The 19,170-nt window shown below is 42.5% G+C and overlaps 1 protein-coding gene across 1 annotated transcript in view; it reads left to right on the forward strand.

Moving 5' to 3' along the window:
* The window catches only part of CAMK1D (calcium/calmodulin dependent protein kinase ID), a 782,349-nt gene that overhangs the window by 486,572 nt on the left and 276,607 nt on the right, over positions 1-19,170 (forward strand). The window contains exon 3 of the mRNA XM_053716475.1: positions 893-967. Coding sequence (XP_053572450.1) covers positions 893-967 — 75 coding nt within the window. The remainder of the gene's footprint in view (positions 1-892; positions 968-19,170) is intronic.

Genomic DNA, 19,170 nt, shown 5'->3' on the forward strand with positions numbered 1-19,170 from the left:
TGGTATTGGTATCCCAGAAGTAATGATGACCCGTGGACTGATCACACTTAACAGAAGAAAACATAATTTATGCTTACCTGATAAATTCCTTTCTTCTGTAGTGTGATCAGTCCACGGCCCGCCCTGTTTTAAGGCAGGTAAATATTTTTTAATTTATACTCCAGTCACCACTTCACCCTTGGCTTTTCCTTTCTCGTTGGTCCTTGGTCGAATGACTGGGAGTGACGTAGAGGGGAGGAGCTATATGCAGCTCTGCTGGGTGAATCCTCTTGCACTTCCTGTTGGGGAGGAGTTAATATCCCAGAAGTAATGATGACCCGTGGACTGATCACACTACAGAAGAAAGGAATTTATCAGGTAAGCATAAATTATGTTTTTACACTTCTAACAGGAACAAAATAAATAATGAAAGTATATTGCAGATTTTTTTATATATATACACAATTTATCATTTTATATTACCGTGTCAAAGTATTTTTTATGTCCCTTTAAAATATATAGAAAGCAGATATAGCAACAGTTTACTTACTATTGATAAATAAGATCAAGCATTTCCTGCTATTTTTTTTAAGCTTTTCTCGCATAAAGTGTTAATTTTAACTACAACATTAATCATTCCTTATCACAGCATTGTGTCTTAGCAACTAAAGCTGCCTCTAATGTGAGTTCAGTGTCTGGCAATAATTAGCTTTTGAATTGAATTACCAGGTGAAGAAGGGAAAGAATTCCCACTACATACTGGCGCAGGCCTGTGGTCATTACGCCTAATAATTCCGGTAGACTAGGGCACTGATAATAATGGTAAAAAATGATGTTTTCTTGTAAGGTGAACCAGTTTATCAGAGTTAATCACGTACCCTGAAGCTTATCTGTGTTTCTGCTTTCTTTTTAGAATCAAACACGAGAACATTGTTGCGTTAGAAGATATCTACGAGAGCCCAAGTCATTTGTATCTCGTCATGCAGCTGTGAGTAGCCATTAATTACCGGCTTAAAAAAAAGATGCTATGGAGCGGGATTAGAGATTTCCTACTGATAATATGAATTAATTTTGTTTGTTATATATCTAGAAACTGTTATTATAAAGTGTGGTGCACCTGTTGCTATGGTGATCTCCTTATTACATACTATGCATTAAAATTTATATCATGTACGAGGTCTAATTTAAATGTTTTTCTCCAACATTGGTGTGTCCGGTCCACGGCGTCATCCTTACTTGAGGGAATATCTCTTCCCCAACAGGAAATGGCAAAGAGTCCCAGCAAAGCTGGCCATATAGTCCCTCCTAGGCTCCGCCCACCCCAGTCATTCTCTTTGCCGTTGCACAGGCAACATCTCCACGGAGATGGTTAAGAGTATGTGGTGTTTAGTTGTAGTTTTTTTATTCTACTATCAAGAGTTTGTTATTTTAAAATAGTGCTGGTATGTACTATTTACTCTGAAACAGAAAAAGATGAAGATTTCTGTTTGTGAGAGGAAGATGATTTTAGCAGACAGTAACTAAAATCAATTGCTGTTTCCACATAGGACTGTTGAGATGAAGTAACTTCAGTTGGGGGAAACAGTTAGCAGACTTTTCTGCTTAAGGTATGACTAGCCATATTTCTAACAAGACTGTGTAATGCTGGAAGGCTGTCATTTCCCCTCAAGGGGACCGGTAAGCCATTTTCTTAGTCTCAAACAGAATAAAGGGCTTAATATGGGCTATAAAACTGGTAGACACTTTTATGGGCTAAATCGATTGCTTTATTTGGACATTTTATACATGTTTATGCTGATAATTCACACTTATAAACTTGGGGAACGTTTTTTAACGTCAGGCACTATGTTAGACACCTTTTCCAGTCAGGAAGGGCCTTCCCAGTTGTAGGCTGAGCCTCATTTTCGTGCCATTACTGCGCAGTTGTTTTTGAGAGCAAGACATGCAGATGCATGTGTGAGGTCCTGAAAGTGGTTGGAAAAGTCACAGCAAAGGCTGTAGCTGGGACTGTATAGGGGTTAAATCTGCAACCGGTTCCGGTTTCGTTATTTTAAGGGTTAAAGCTCTGAAAATTGGTGTGCAATACTTTTAATGCTTTAAGACACTGTGGTGAAATTTTGGTAAATTTTGAACAATTCCTTCATATTTTTTCACATATTCAGTAATAAAGTGTGCTCTGTTTAAAATTTAAAGAGACAGTAACGGTTTTGTTTTAAAACGGTTTTTGTGCTTTATTGACAAGTTTAAGCCTGTTTAACATGTCTGTGCCTTCAGATAAGCTATGTTCTTTATGTATGAAAGCCAATGTGTCTCCCCCTTCAAAATTGTGTGATAATTGTGCCATAGCGTCCAAACAAAGTAAGGACAGTACTGCCATAGTTAGTAAAGTTGCCCAAGATGATTCATCAGATGAAGGGAGTAGACATAGTTCTACATTATCTCCTTCTGTGTCTACGCCAGTTTTGCCCACGCAGGAGGCCCCTAGTACTTCTAGCGCACCAATGCTTATTACCATGCAACAATTGACGGCTGTAATGGATAACTCCATAGCTAATATTTTATCCAAGATGCCTGCATATCAGAGAAAGCGCGATTGCTCTGTTTTAAACACTGAAGAGCAGGAGGGCGCTGATGATAATGGTTCTGTCATACCCTCACACCAATCTGAAGGGGCCATGAGGGAGGTTTTGTCAGATGGGGAAATTTCAGATTCAGAAAAAAATTCTCAACAGGCTGAACCTGATGTTGTGACATTTAAATTTAAATTAGAACATCTCCGCGCACTGCTTAAGGAGGTGTTATCTACTCTGGATGATTGTGACAACTTGGTCATTCCAGAAAAATTATGCAAAATGGACAAGTTCCTAGAGGTTCCGGTGCACCCCGACGCTTTTCCTATACCCAAGCGGGTGGTGGACATAGTGAATAAGGAGTGGGAGAAGCCCGGCATACCTTTTGTTCCCCCTCCTATATTTAAGAAATTATTTCCTATGGTCGACCCAAGAAAGGATTTATGGCAGACAGTTCCTAAGGTCGAGGGGGCAGTTTCTACTCTAAACAAGCGCACTACTATTCCTATTGAGGATAGTTGTGCTTTCAAAGATCCTATGGATAAAAAATTGGAGGGTTTGCTTAAAAAGATTTTTGTACAGCAAGGTTACCTTCTACAACCCATTTCGTGCATTGTTCCTGTCACTACAGCAGCGTGGTTCTGGTTTGAGGAACTAGAAAAGTCGCTCAGTAGAGAAACTCCATATGAGGAGGTTATGGACAGAGTTCACGCACTTAAGTTGGCTAACTCTTTTATTTTAGATGCCGCTTTGCAATTAGCTAGATTAGCGGCGAAAAATTCAGGGTTTGCAATTGTGGCGCGCAGAGCGCTTTGGCTAAAGTCTTGGTCAGCAGATGTATCATCCAAGACAAAATTGCTTAACATCCCCTTCAAGGGTAAAACTCTCTTTGGACCAGAATTGAAAGAGATTATCTCAGACATCACTGGGGGAAAGGGCCACGCCCTCCCACAAGATAGGCCTTTCAAGGCCAAGAATAAGTCTAATTTTCGTTCCTTTCGTAATTTCAGGAACGGACCGGCCTCTAATTCTGCATCCTCTAAGCAAGAGGGTAATGCCTCACAGTCCAAGCCAGCCTGGAAACCGATGCAAGGCTGGAACAAGGGTAAGCAGACCAAGAAGCCTGCTACCGCTAACAAAACAGCATGAAGGAGTAGCCCCCGATCCGGGACCGGATCTAGTGGGGGGCAGACTCTCTCTCTTTGCTCAGGCTTGGGCAAGAGATGTTCAGGATCCCTGGGCGCTAGAAATAGTTTCTCAGGGTTATCTTCTGGAATTCAAGGAACTACCCCCAAGGGGAAGGTTCCACATGTCTCACTTATCCTCAAACCAAATAAAGAGACAGGCGTTCTTACATTGTGTAGAAGACCTGTTAAAGATGGGAGTGATACACCCAGTTCCAATGACGGAACAAGGAATGGGATTTTACTCAAATCTGTTCGTAGTTCCCAAGAAAGAGGGAACCTTCAGACCAATTCTGGATTTAAAGATCCTAAACAAATTTCTCAGGGTACCATCGTTCAAAATGGAAACCATTTGAACGATTCTACCCACTATCCAGGAAGGTCAATTTATGACTACCGTGGATATAAAGGATGCGTACCTACATATTCCTATCCACAAAGAACATCATCAGTTCCTAAGATTCGCCTTTCTGGACAAACATTACCAGTTTGTGGCCCTCCCATTCGGATTCGCCACTGCTCCAAGGATTTTCACAAAGGTACTCGGGTCCCTTCTAGCGGTTCTAAGACCAAGGGGCATTGCAGTAGTACCATACTTGGACGACATTCTAATACAAGCGTCGTCCCTTTCAAAAGCAAAGGCTCATACAGACATCGTTCTGGCCTTTCTCAGATCTCACGGATGGAAGGTGAACAAAGAAAAAAGTTCTCTGTCCCCGTCGACAAGGGTTCCCTTCTTGGGAACAATAATAGATTCCTTAGAAATGAGGATTTTTCTGACAGATGTCAGAAAGTCAAAACTTCTAAGCGCTTGTCAAGTTCTTCATTCTGTTCCACGTCCTTCCATAGCTCAGTGCATGGAAGTAGTAGGGTTGATGGTTGCAGCAATGGACATAGTTCCTTTTGCGTGAATTCATCTAAGACCATTACAACTGTGCATGCTGAAACAGTGGAATGGGGACTATACAGACTTGTCTCCAGTGATTCAAGTAGATCAGAAGACCAGAAATTCACTCCGTTGGTGGCTAACCCTGGACCACCTATCCCAGGGAATGAGCTTCCGCAGACCAGAGTGGGTCATTGTCACGACCGACGCCAGTCTAGTGGGCTGGGGCGCGTTCTGGGAATCCCTGAAAGATCAGGGACTATGGTCTCGGGAAGAGTCTCTTCTCCCGATAAACATTCTGGAACTAAGAGCGATATTCAATGCTCTCAGGGCTTGGCCTCAGCTTGCAAAGGCCAGATTCATAAGATTCCAATCAGACAACATGCCGACTGTTGCGTATATCAATCATCAGGGGGGAACAAGGAGTTCCCTGGCGATGAAAGAAGTGACCAAAATAATACAATGGGCGGAGGATCACTCCTGCCACCTATCTGCGATCCACATCCCAGGTGTGGAAAACTGGGAAGCGGATTACTTGAGTCGTCAGACATTCCATCCGGGGGAGTGGGAACTCCACCCGGAGATCTTTGCCCAGTTGACGCAATTATGGGGCATTCCAGATATGGATCTGATGGCGTCTCGTCAGAACTTCAAGGTTCCTTGCTACGGGTCCAGATCCAGGGATCCCAAGGCGACTCTAGTGGATGCACTAGTAGCACCTTGGACCTTCAACCTAGCTTATGTGTTTCCACCGTTTCCTCTCATTCCCAGGCTGGTAGCCAGGATCAAACAGGAGAGGGCCTCGGTGATCTTGATAGCTCCTGCGTGGCCACGCAGGACTTTGTATGCAGACCTGGTGAATATGTCATCGGTTCCACCATGGAAGCTACCTTTGAGACAGGACCTTCTTGTTCAGGGTCCATTCGAACATCCAAATCTGGTCTCCCTCCAGCTGACGGCTTGGAGATTGAACGCTTGATTCTATCAAAGCGTGGGTTCTCAGATTCTGTGATAGATACTCTGGTTCAGGCCAGAAAACCGGTAACTAGAAAGATTTACCATAAAATATGGAAAAGATATATCTGCTGGTGTGAATCCAAGGAATTTCCATGGAATAAGATAAAAATTCCTAAGATTCTTTCCTTTCTGCAAGAAGGTTTGGATAAAGGATTATCTGCGAGTTCTCTAAAGGGACAGATTTCTGCTTTATCTGTCTTACTACACAAACGACTGGCAGCTGTGCCAGATGTTCAAGCATTTGTTCAGGCTCTGGTTAGGATCAAGCCTGTTTACAGACCTTTGACTCCTCCCTGGAGTTTAAATCTAGTTCTTTCAGTTCTTCAAGGGGTTCCGTTTGAACCTCTACATTCCATAGATATTAAGTTGTTATCTTGGAAAGTTTTGTTTTTGGTTGCTATTTCTTCTGCTAGAAGAGTTTCAGAGTTATCTGCTCTGCAGTGTTCTCCGCCCTATCTGGTGTTCCATGCAGATAAGGTGGTTTTGCGTACTAAGCCTGGTTTTCTTCCAAAGGTTGTTTCTAACAAAAATATTAACCAGGAGATAGTTGTACCTTCTTTGTGTCCGAATCCAGTTTCAAAAAAGGAACGTTTGTTACACAATTTGGACGTAGTCCGTGCTCTAAAATTCTATTTAGAAGCTACAAAAGATTCAGACAAACATCTTCTCTGTTTGTCGTCTATTCTGGTAAGAGGAGAGGTCAAAAAGCGACTTCTACCTCTCTTTCCTTTTGGCTTAAAAGCATCATCCGATTGGCTTAGGAGACTGCCGGACGGCAGCCCCCTGAAAGAATCACAGCTCACTCTACTAGGGCTGTGGCTTCCACATGAGCCTTCAAGAACGAGGCTTCTGTTGATCAGATATGTAAGGCAGCGACTTAGTCTTCACTGCACACTTTTGCCAAATTTTACAAATTTGATACTTTTGCTTCTTCGGAGGCTATTTTTGGGAGAAAGGTTTTGCAAGCCGTGGTGCCTTCTGTTTAGGTAACCTGATTTGCTCCCTCCCTTCATCCGTGTCCTAAAGCTTTGGTATTGGTTCCCACAAGTAAGGATGACGCTGTGGACCGGACACACCAATGTTGGAGAAAACAGAATTTATGCTTACCTGATAAATTACTTTCTCCAACGGTGTGTCCGGTCCACGGCCCGCCCTGGTTTTTTAATCAGGTCTGATGAATTATTTTCTCTAACTACAGTCACCACGGTACCATATGGTTTCTCCTATATTTTCCTCCTGTCCGTCGGTCGAATGACTGGGGTGGGCGGAGCCTAGGAGGGACTATATGGCCAGCTTTGCTGGGACTCTTTGCCATTTCCTGTTGGGGAAGAGATATTCCCTCAAGTAAGGATGACGCCGTGGACCGGACACACCGTTGGAGAAAGTAATTTATCAGGTAAGCATAAATTCTGTTTTTTATTATTTCCTGGTAAAAATAGTTACCATAATCACATATTGCTTATAAATTCAGAAGCAGTCAACTGTCCAGCCAACTTTTTTTTTTTTTTTTAAACTCATCTGGAAAAATCTCAGCAATAGTCAATCAAACTCAAGTCAGTTTACATTCCTATACTCAGTCTTGTTTAATTTAAAAATTAATATAGACCTGGATTTGCACAGATCTTAGTGTCAGGGTACCATGAACCAGAACGTAAAATGCTAAATTAATCACGCCTTTATTAAAAAATAACAAAAAATTATAACGAGTCCAAAAGCCAAATGACAAGCCAAGAGTCAAAGCCGGAGCAGATAGTCAGACAAGCTGGGTCAGGAACCAAAGCGAGTAGTCTGACGAGCCGGGGTCAGGAACACAAGGATCAGAGAAGTCAGGAACTAACCAGGAATCCGGAACCAGAAGGGACGTCAAACAAGCCAGGTTATACACAGAATCAGGAACACAGTAATTCACAGAGAGATCAGAGACAATGCAAGGGCAATGGGATGCAGGACTGAGGCAGTTAAATAGGAAGTGATGACATCATCATTCTGGGACTGCAATCTGTCTCTCTCTGATGATGTTCTCCAGTTTGGCCATAAGATGGAGCCTGGGAGTATTGACCAGCGTTATACACTCTGCTACAGGAAGGAGAAAAGACAGATGAGTCTAAAAATGACAGCCAAGATAAAAAGCAGCAAATAACTATTGAAATCAGGGTGAAACCCTGACACTTAGTCTGTTGAACTTTCACAAGAATAAATCCGACTCCAAAATAGAGCTGAATGTCACAAGGGAAGGATTGAAATGCACGTCTAAATTAAATAAAAAAAAGTGATATAATCAACCTGCAATTATCTTCAGTTATGATTTCTTTAAATTAAGCACAAGTAAAAGACGAGTCTAACTGATTTTGTACTGCATAATGCCATTTTCTTTTCTTTTAGATTTTTTTTTTATTGAAAGCCAGTATAACATCATTTGATAGTTTCTCTAATGGCTTAGAATCGACCCCCAAGTTAGTCAAAGAATCACTTTAAACGGATTTTGTAGGCATGATTTCAGTCTTAATTGACTTTGTGCTATTTCACTTTGGTGCAAAGTCAGATAAAAACTGACATCATATATTGGAGTCCCCTGTTCCTTTAGATCCATGCTTTTCAATAAAGTTCTTATAAAATTCATAACGCCAATAAAAAAAATATTTAACGGGACAGTCAACATCAAAATTGTTATTGTTTAAAAAGATAGACACCGCATTTACTACCCATTCCCCAGCTTTGCACAACCAACATTGTTATATTAATATACTTTATAACATTTAAACCTCTAAATTTCTGCCTGTTTCTAAGCCATTACAGACAGACTCTTATCACATGCTTTTTTATTAGCTTTTTACAACAGGAGACTGCTAGTTCATGTGAGCCATATAGATAACATTGTGCTCTCTCCTGTGGAGTTGTGCAGGACACATCACTAATTGGCTGAAATGCAAGTCAATAGATAATAAATAAATAGCCATGTGATCAGGGGGCTGTCAAAAGAGGCTTAGATACAAGGTAGTCACAGAGGTAAAAAGTACAGTATATTAATATAACCATGTTGGCTATGCAAAACTGGGGAATGAGTAATAAATTATCTATCTTTTTAAACAATAACATTTTTGGTGTAGATTGTCCCTTTAATGTACTAAGTAATAGCCTTAAAATTCTTATTCCAAGAAATTGGAAGTCAGATAAGACCTCATCCCTGGCACAATGGCCACAGGAATGTAAACGTACCCTATTACTAGAAGAATATTATTTTTTGAACATCAAATGCCTTGACATCTATGACCAAATGCAGTCCCTATGGTAGATATATATTACAAGCTAATTTCATACACTGCATATTTAGCCATCATCAAAAGACTCTTTATTTTGGGGGCAATTGGGGCACTTTATAAAAAAATTAACCAGAGAGCTGATCTCTTGTTAATTTTTGGAGCGCTAATTGCTATTGCGATTTATTTTCCTTCCTAAGATAGGGAGAGTCCACGGCTTCATTCATTACTGTTGGGAAATACAACACCTGGCCACCAGGAGGAGGCAAAGACACGCCAGCCAACGGCTTAAATATCTTTGCCTCCTCCTGGTGGCCAGGTGTTGTGTTTCCCAACAGTAAGGAATGAAGCCGTGGATTCTCCCTATCCGGAAGGAAAGGAATTTATCTGGTAAGCATAAATTATGTTTTTGCCCATTTGCAGGCATGCGAAAAATTAGTGCTCCACTTGTAATCGAGCCCTAAACATATTATTCGTTTGCATCTGAAACAGTAAAGCACGACCAGGCAGTACAAGATTTGTCAGCGTTTAGAACCTGCTTCATAGTATCCATAAGTTTATGTGGTCACATCACAGGAAGTGTGAAAGAAATCTACTATAATATGCAAATTGGTTTGAATTTTAATAAAATATTAAATTTACATAACATATTCAAGGAACCTGTTGCAATATGTAATGAGAAACCTTTGTGTTACCAGCTGTTTTATTTAAAAAATATATTAGTTATTTCCATCTAAAGGGGAGGAGAGTCCACTGCTTCATTCATCACTTGTGGGAATTAAGAACCTGGCCACCAGGAGGATGCAAAGACACACCAGCCAAAGGCTTAAATACCTCCCCCACTTCCCTCATCCCCCAGTCATTCTTTGCCTTTCATCACAGGAGGTTGGCAGAGAAGTGTCGGAAGATTTGGAGTAGTCTCTTATGGAGTGTAGTACTCTTTAAAATGGGACTGGAGTTTTAAGTAGTCCTGTCAGCCTCTCAGTGAGAGCAGGGGTGAAAGTTAGAGTCCGAAGATGCAGGGGGAGTTCTTCTGCGAAACCATCCCGACTCATATTAACAGCTCCTTAAGCAATCAGCATTGACGAGTTTTGCTGCCTGCTTTTCTTCTCTCAAAACCATGTCAGGAGCGACGCTACTAACCTATCACACTTGAAGGGCCGTGTTCCTGTTCCACAGCGTTGATTCTGGTAAGATCGTTTCCTTATATATATATATATATATATATATATATATATATATATATATATATATATATATATATATATATATATATGTGATAACGCAAGAAGATGGGGTCACAGTGTGACTCCTTTTATCTGTATAGAATCTAGGGTAATACACTCGGAAGGTGGTCGATCAGGGGAAATTTTAATATACATAATAATGTTTATTGTGTTTTTTACTGCACTTGTATGAGATGAGGCTCTGTCAATGTGGAACAGTTAGAGGGAAATTGAGGCAGGCTTTTTGGTGCGTCTCTCAGTACCGTGGCGTTCCTGCATGGCACTCCATGTGACCAAGTGTAGCCTCAGAAACTTCCTCTCTCTACCTGTGTTCGGAGGAGACAAAAGCTGTTTCTTGTTGTCCGGGTCATAGGAATTAGTGGGTGCCCCTTCCACTGGGATATAAAGGTGCCATTTAATCTATAATGAAGTCCGTAATAAAGGTGCAAGCTATGGAGGACTCTGATATGTTGGAGGATACTCCTTCCTTATCTAAAACCACTAACTGTGTATACTGTGAGGAAGTTCTGGTGGAACAGCCGTTACAGCTCTGTTCCACATGTTATGACTGCTATCCGTCTCAGGGGTCTTCGACTCCGCTGGATATCTCGGACAGATTATCCGCGGAAGAGGACAATTCGACTTATCAGAGGATGTCGCTTCTGAGTCTGAATCGGCTTCCTCTAGGCCTCCGTCCGCAGCTTGAACTGTGTGGGACCGCCCCTAAAGTGGATGGTGCTATCTCCACGCTTGCTAAGAGAACGACCATTCCGCTTGAGGATAGCTTCTCTTTTAGGGAAGCCATGGATAAAAATATGGAGTCCATGTTGCGAAAGATGTTCCAACTGACGGGGTTCGTTTTCCAACCGGCGTCAGCTGTCGCTGTGGTGGCTGGTGCGGCTACCTATTGGTGTGACGCACTATCAGCAATGGTCAAGGTGGAGACCCCCCTTGAGGCATTCGTTTATTTGTGATGCTAACATGCAGATTATTCGCCTGAATGCTAAGACGTCAGGGTTTTCTGTTTTAGCTCTCAGGGCTCTGTGGCTAAAATCGTGGTCTGCTGACATGACGTTGAAGTCTCGCTTGCTTTCCCTACCATTCAAGGGGAAGGTTTTGTTTGGCCCGGGCCTGGATTCTATCATATCTACAGTCACCGGTGGCAAGGGCGCCTTCTTACCTAAGGATATGAAAGCCAAACCTAAGGGATCTACTTGTCGTCCCTTTCGTACAGACAAGTCTCAGCGCCAGCAGCCTTCCACAAAATCTGATCAATCCAAGGGATCTTGGAAGCCAGCAAACTCTTGGAATAAGTCCAAGCAGAACAAGAAGCCCACCGAGTCAAAGTCGGCATGAAGGGGTGGCCCCCGACCCGTCCTTGGACCAGGTAGGGACAGACTATCTCTTATTGTGGGGGCCTGGAGGGGAGATGTTACAGATCCTTGGGTCCTGGAGGTCATCGCCCAGGGTACAGGATAGGTTTCAAATCATATCCGCCCAGAGGCAGGTTCCTCCTGTCAAACATCTCTTCAAAACCAGAGAAGAGAAACGCCTTCCTGGGATGTGTGAGGGATCTCTCAGGGTAATCGTCCCAGTTCCTCCGGCAGAAAGAGGTCTGGGGTATTATTCAAACCTTTTTGTGGTCCCAAAGAAGGAGGGCATGTTTCGTCCAATTCTGGACCTAAAGGTCCCTAAACAAGTTTTTGTCAGTCCCATCGTTCAAGATGGAGACGATCAGGTCAATTTTGCTTCTGGTTCAAGAGGGGCAATTAATGACGACTATAGACCTGAAGGATGCTTACCTTCATGTTCCAATCCACAAGGATCACTTCACATTTCTAAGGTTTGCCTTCCTGGACCAGCACTTCCAGTTTGTGGCCCTTCCGTTTGGTCTGGCGACGGCCCCAAGAGTCTTTACAAAGGTTCAGGGAGCTCTTCTTACAGTAGCGAGAGCCAGAGGGATTGCAGTGGCCCCATATCTGGATGATATCCTAGTCCAGGCTCCATCCTACAGTCTGGCGGAAGATCACTCGAGCTCTCCTCCTACTTCGATCCCACAGGTGGAAGATAAACAAAGGAAAGAGTTCATTGGTCCCCAGCAACATGGTGGAGTTCCTGGGTTCCTGGGTACGATACTAGATTCTTGTGCGATTAAGACATTTCTGACAGACCAGAGACTGTCTAGCCCTGTAGACATCCTCCAGGGCATCTGTGGCCAGGTGTATGGCGTTAATCGGGCTCATGGTATCCAGCAAAGATGTCATTCCATTCGCCAGGTTTCATCTCAGACCTCTGCAGCTGTGCATGTTGAGACAATGGAATGGCGATCATTCAGATTTGTCCCAACAGATATCTCTGGACAGACCAGTGAGGGAGTCCCTGTCTTGGTGGACCCAACCGGGTCAGTTGTCCCAGGGGACTTCCTTCCTGAGACCATCCTGGGAGATTGTAACCACGGATGCAAGTCTATCAGGATGGGAAGCTGTTTGGGGTGCCAGAAAGGCACAAGGCAGATGGACTCGAGAGGAATCGAGCCTACCTATAAATATTATGGAACTTCGAGCAATATTCAACGCTCTGAAGGCTTGGCCCCCTCTGGGGTCGTCCCAATTCATCAGATTCCAATCGGACAACATCACCTCGGTGGCTTACATAAACCACCAGGGGGGGGGGGGGCGAGAAGCTCCCTAGCAATGAGGGAAGTATCTCGGATTCTGGAATGGGCAGAGACTCACAATTGTTCGCTTTTAGCAATCCACATTCCGGGTGTGGACAACTGGGAAGCGGATTTTGTGAGCAGACAGACGTTTCATCCAGGGGTATGGTCTCTCCAACCCGAGATGTTTGTGGAGATCTGCAGCAGATGGGGACGCCGGAAATAGATCTCATCGCGTCCAGACTCAATTGCAAGCTACCCAGATACGGGTCGTGAACCAGGGATCCCAGGCAGAACTGATAGACGCCTTGGCGGTACCCTGGGACTTTAACCTAATCTACATATTTCCACATTTGCCTCTTCTACCTCGAGTAGTGGCCCACATCAAGCAGGAGAAAGCTTCGGCTATTCTGATTGCTCCGTTGTGGCCGCGGAGGATGTGGTTTGCGGATCTAGTGGCGATGTCGTCATATACGCCATGGAAGTAACCTTCTCGCAACGATCTGCTAGTTCAAGGTCCTTCTCTACATCAAAATCTCGATTCTCTGAGGCTGACTGCGTGGAGATTGAACGCCTAGTCTTAGCCAAGAGATGTTTTTCAGACAGAGTGATCGACACTCACTAGACGCATCTACCACAAGGTGTGGAGGACCTACTTGTCCTGGTGTGAGGAACGAGGATACCCATGGCATAAGGTCAAGGTATCCAGAATTTTGGCCTTTCTCCAGGATGGTCTGGATAAGGGTCTTGCCGCTAGTTCCCTAAGGGGACAGGTCTCGGCTTTATCGGTACTGTTGCATAAGAAGCGTGCAGAGCTTCCTGACATTCAGTCCTTTGTTCAGGCTCTGGATTAGACTGGTTTTCAGAAATCTGGCTCCTCACTGGAGCTCAAACTTGGTGCTTAAGGTCTTGCAGAGGGCTCCGTTTGAGCCTATGCATGCCCTGAACATTAAGATTCTCTTATGGAAGGTCCTGTGGTTATTGCATCGGCACGCAGAGTCTGAGTTGGCGGCCTTACAATTTGAGCCTCCTTACTTGGTTTTTCATGCTGACAAGGCCGTTCTGCGAACCGGTTTGGGATTTCTTCCCAAAGTAGTGTCGAGTCGTAACATTTACCAGGAGATAGTGGTTCCTTCCTTGTGTCCTAACCCTTCGTCCTCGAAGGAGAGGTTACTTCATAATCTGGATGTGGTTAGGGCCTTGAAGTTTTATCTTCAAGCCACGAAGGAGTTCAGACAGACGTCGTCCTTATTCGTTGTGTATTCTGGAAGGCGCAGGGGGCCTCTGCAACTCCTCTATCTTTTTGGTTGAGGAGTATGATCCGTCTGGCTTATGAGACAGCGGGACACAAGCCTCCTCAGAGGATTACGGCTCACTTGACTGGAGCTGTAGCCTCTTCTTGGGCCTTTAAGAATGAGGCTTCTATGGAGCAGATTTGTAAGGCAGCAACCTGGTCATCCTTACATACATTTTTGCAAAATTTTACAAATTCAATGTTTTTGCTTCGGTGGAAGCAGCTTTTGGGAGGTGCCCTCAGTATAGGGTCCGCCTCTTTTACCCTCCCGTTTTCTTCATTCAGTGTCCTCTAGAGCAGTGATTTGCAACATTTTTTTTGCTGTGGCACACTTTTTTATATTAAAAAATCCTGTGGCACACCACCATCCCAAAATTTTTCAAAATCACACATTGTAGCCTAAAACAGGATATATATACAGTATATATATATATATATATATATATATATATATATATATATACATATATATACACACACACACATATATACACACACTGTACTGTGCTGTCATGCCATGCCTCCTACAAACTATACATGACATATTTACACTGTTGTCAGTCTGCCGCAGCACACCTGAGGAACACTGGTTGAAAAACACTGCTCTAGAGCTTGGGTATTTATTCACACAAGCGATGAATGAAGCAGTGGACTCTCCTCCCCTTTAGATGGAAAACATAAATTATGCTTACCTAATAATTTCATTTCTATCGTGTGGAGAAGAGTCCACTGCACCCGTCCGTTCTCCGGTGGGAGGACCTAAATTTTTTTTTTGTTCTTCTGGCACCATTTATACCCTGATATTTCTCCTACTGTTCCTTGTTCCCTTGGCAGAATGACAGGGGGATGAGGGAAGTGGGGGGGGGGGGGTATTTAAGCCTTTGGCTGGGGTGTCTTTGACTCCTCCTGGTGGCCAGGTTCTTAATTCCCACAAGTGATGAATGAAGCAGTGGACTCTCCTCCCCACGATGGAAATGAAATTATCACGTAAGCATAATTTATGTTATTACCATTATTACTTTAAAAAGTTAGAATGTCTCATTGTGAAAATTAAAATGTAAACAATATAATATTGGTTTATCATATTATTGATAAATATAATCTATTTTTACCTAATTTTTTTAGGAAAATGTTAGTTATTTAAATATTTCAATATAATCTTAATATTTTAACGTGCAAAAAACACATTAGGGTATTGCATTTAACCAATATAAAACTTTGACAAATTTCACAGCATCAGTGATTACAAAGGACAGTTTTTGTATAATTGTACGCAGTGTGTGTCCCCCATAACCGATTTATTGGGCACACCACCCGGCTGATTTTACTGACCACCTGGCTAAAATTAAAGCCAATATTAAGCTAAAATTAGCTAATATTAATTTTTTAATATTTGCTGCATTAAGTGTCATGAGATCAGTGTATATTAAATTAAGCAATTCATTTGTGATTTGGATAGCTTAAGTAACATTTATAAATTGCAGGAAATGTTATAATATTGCAAATAATTAAACTGCCCCCACCAAGCTACTTTATAATGCCACCTGGCTGGCAACATTTTCCTGTGAAGGATAATGATATGACTGAAGAAGATAAGTGCTAAGAATTTGCATGCCTTCCAAAATTTATTTGATGCTATTCTGGGGCCAGAGGCTTAAGCTGAGTCATGGAGGTCAGTAGGAGGAGTTATGGTGGCTGCAGCCAAGTCACAGGTGTGCTCTAGGGCAGATGCGACCCCCCTTGGTGCTCCAGGGGTTTTGGAACTACATTTTCCATGATGCTCAGACACTGAGCATCAGGGGAAATATAGTTCCAAAACCTCTAGTGCACCAGGGTTAAGCACCCCTGCTGTAAGTGGAGTTAAAGGGATAGAAAGATCAGAATGTAAATGTGCCTGGTGCATTTTAATTTTAAATAGAAGCATTTTTGCAATATATTTCCAGTATTCAAGCTCAGAGAGCTGTCAGTGGTGTGTATCATTTGTGTCTTACTGCTGGCTCTTTAAGAAGGTGTGGTGTTTAAATACTGGTGCAAGGGCCCTCACAGCATATGTGCATTTGGCTATGAAAAACAGTAATAACTTTACTAGAAGCTTTGTTGCTAATGGAAGTATAGTTCAAAAATGTGTAAATTGTAAATTGCAATGCGCCTGTGCACATATCAATTTTGACCTATCATGTTTAATAAAGTCTGGGGCATGGCTTACTGGGACATTTTCTCTTGTAAGGTGTATCCAGTCCACGGATCATCCATTACTTGTGGGATATTCTCATTCCCAACAGGAAGTTGCAAGAGGACACCCACAGCAGAGCTGTAATATAGCTCCTCCCCTAACTGTCATACCCAGTCATTCTCTTGCAACTCTCAACAAGCTAGGACGTTGTAGGAGAGAGTGGTTAAATATAGCTAGTTTATTTTCTTCAATCAAAAGTTTGTTATTTTTAAATAGTACCGGAGTTGTGCTATTTTATCTCAGGCAGTAAATAGAAGAAGAATCTGCCTGAGGTTTCTATGATCTTAGCAGGTTGTAACTAAGATCCATTGCTATTCTCACATATGTCTGAGGGGATTATACAGATGAGGTAACTTCAGCGAGAGAATGGCGTGCCGTTTATTCTGCTATCAGGTATGTGCAGTTATAATTTTTTCTAGAGATGGAAAACACTAGAAAATGCTGCTAATACCGGATTAATGTAAGTTATGCCTGAATACAGTGATTTAATAACGACTGGTATCATGCTTACTCCCAGGGGTAATACCCTTATGATATTTACAATATAAAACGTTTGCTGGCATGTTTAATCATTTTTATATATGCTTTGGTGATAAAACTTTATTGGGGCCTAGTTTTTTCCACATGGCTGGCTTAAATTTTGACTAGAAACAATTTCCACTGTTGTAGTATAAAAGTTACAGTTGGTGCAGTTAAAATTACAAACTGTGACATGCAGCTTCCCTCAAAGGCCCTCTGAATGCTATAGGACATCTCTAAAGGGCCCAAAGGCTTTCCAAAGTCGTTTATTGGGGAAGGTAGGGCCACAGCTTGCTGTGGCAGTTGGTTGTGACTGTTAAAAAACGTCTATTTCGTTTTTTTTATCCGTTTTTTGAACTAAGGGGTTAATCATCCATTTGCAAGTGGGTGCAATGCTCTGTTAGCCTATTATACACACTGTAAAAATTTCGTTTGATTTACTGCATTTTTTCACTGTTTTTCAAATTCTGACAAAATTTGTTTCTCTTAAAGGCACAGTACCGTTTTTTATATTTGCTTGTTAACTTGATTTAAAGTGTTTTCCAAGCTTGCTAGTCTCATTGCTATTCTGTATAAACATGTCTGACATAGAAGAAACTCCTTGTTTATTATGTTTAAAAGCCATGGTGGAACCCCCTCTTAGAATGTGTACCAAATGTACTGATTTAATTTTATGCAATAAAGATCATTTTCTGTCTTTAAAAAATGTATCACCAGAGGAATCTGACGAGGGGGAAGTTATGCCGAATAACTTTCCCCACGTGTCAGACCCTTTGACTCCCGCTTAAGGGACTCACGCTCAAATGGCGCCAAGTACATCTAGGGCGCCCATAGCGTTTACTTTACAAGACATGGCGGCAGTCATGGATAATACACTGTCAGCGGTATTAGCCAGACTACCTGAACTTAGAGGTAAGCGAGATAGCTCTGGGGTGAGACAAAATGCAGAGCATACTGACGCTTTAAGAACCATGTCTGATACTGCCTCACAATATGCAGAAGCTGAGGAAAGAGAGCTTCAGTCAGTGGGTGATGTTAATGACTCAGGAAAGATACCTGATTCTAATATTTCTACATTTAAATTTAAGCTTGAACACCTCCGCGTGTTGCTTAGGGAGGTTTTAGCTGCTCTGAATGACTGTGATACCATTGCAGTGCCAGAGAAATTGTGTAGACTGGATAAATACTTTGCAGTGCCAGTGTGTACTGATGTTTTTCCAAATACCTAAAAGGTTTACAGAAATTATTAATAAGGAATGGGATAGACCAGGTGTGCCGTTCTCTTCCCCTCCTATTTTTAGAAAAATGTTTCCAATAGACGCCACCACATGGGACTTATGGCAGACAGTCCCTAAGGTGGAGGGAGCAGTTTCTACTCTAGTAAAGCGTACTACTATCCCTGTCGAGGACAGTTGTGCTTTTTTTTTTTAGATCCAATGGATAAAAAAATTAGAGGTTACCTTAAGAAAATATTTATTCAACAAGGTTTTATCCTACAGCCCCTTGCATGCATTACCCCTGTCACTGCTGCTGCGGCGTACTGGTTTGAGTCTCTGGAAGAGGCTTTACAGGTAGCGACTCCATTGGATGACATACTTGGCAAACTTAGAGCACTTAAGCTAGCCAATTCTTTTATTCTGATGCCATTGTTCATTTGACTAAACTAACGGCTAAGAATTCTGGTTTTGCTATACAGGCACGCAGAGCGCTATGGCTTAGATCATGGTCAGCTGACGTGACTTCAAAATCTAAGCTACTTAACATTCCCTTCAAGGGGCAGACCCTATTCGGGCCTGGTTGAAGGAGAATATTGCTGATATCACTGGAGGAAAAGGTCATGCCCTTCCTCAGGACAGGTCCAAATCTAGGGCCAAACAGTCTAATTTTCGTGCCTTTCAAAACTTCAAGGCAGGTGCTGCATCAACTTCCTCTAATAATAAACAAGAGGGAACTTTTGCTCAATCCAAGACGGTCTGGAGACCAAACCTGACATGGAAAAAAGGTAAGCAGGTAAAAAAAGCCTGCTGCTGCCTCTAAGACAGCATGAAGGAACGGCCCCCTATCCGGGAACGAATCTAGTAGGGGGCAGACTTTCACTCTTTGCCCAGGCGTGGGCAAGAGATGTTCAGGATCCCTGGGCGTTGGAAATTATATCCCAGGGATATCTTCTGGACTTCAAAGCTTCCCCCCCAAAAGGGAGATTTCACCTTTCACAATTATCTGCACACCAGATAAAGAGAGAGGCATTCTTACACTGTGTACGAGTCCTCCTAGTTATGGGAGTGATCCATCCAGTTCCAAAGGAGGAACAGGGACAGGGTTTTTACTCAAATCTGTTTGTGGTTCCCA

This window comes from Bombina bombina, chromosome 6 (genome assembly GCF_027579735.1).
Source record: "Bombina bombina isolate aBomBom1 chromosome 6, aBomBom1.pri, whole genome shotgun sequence".
Classification (NCBI taxonomy): Eukaryota; Metazoa; Chordata; class Amphibia; order Anura; family Bombinatoridae; genus Bombina; species Bombina bombina.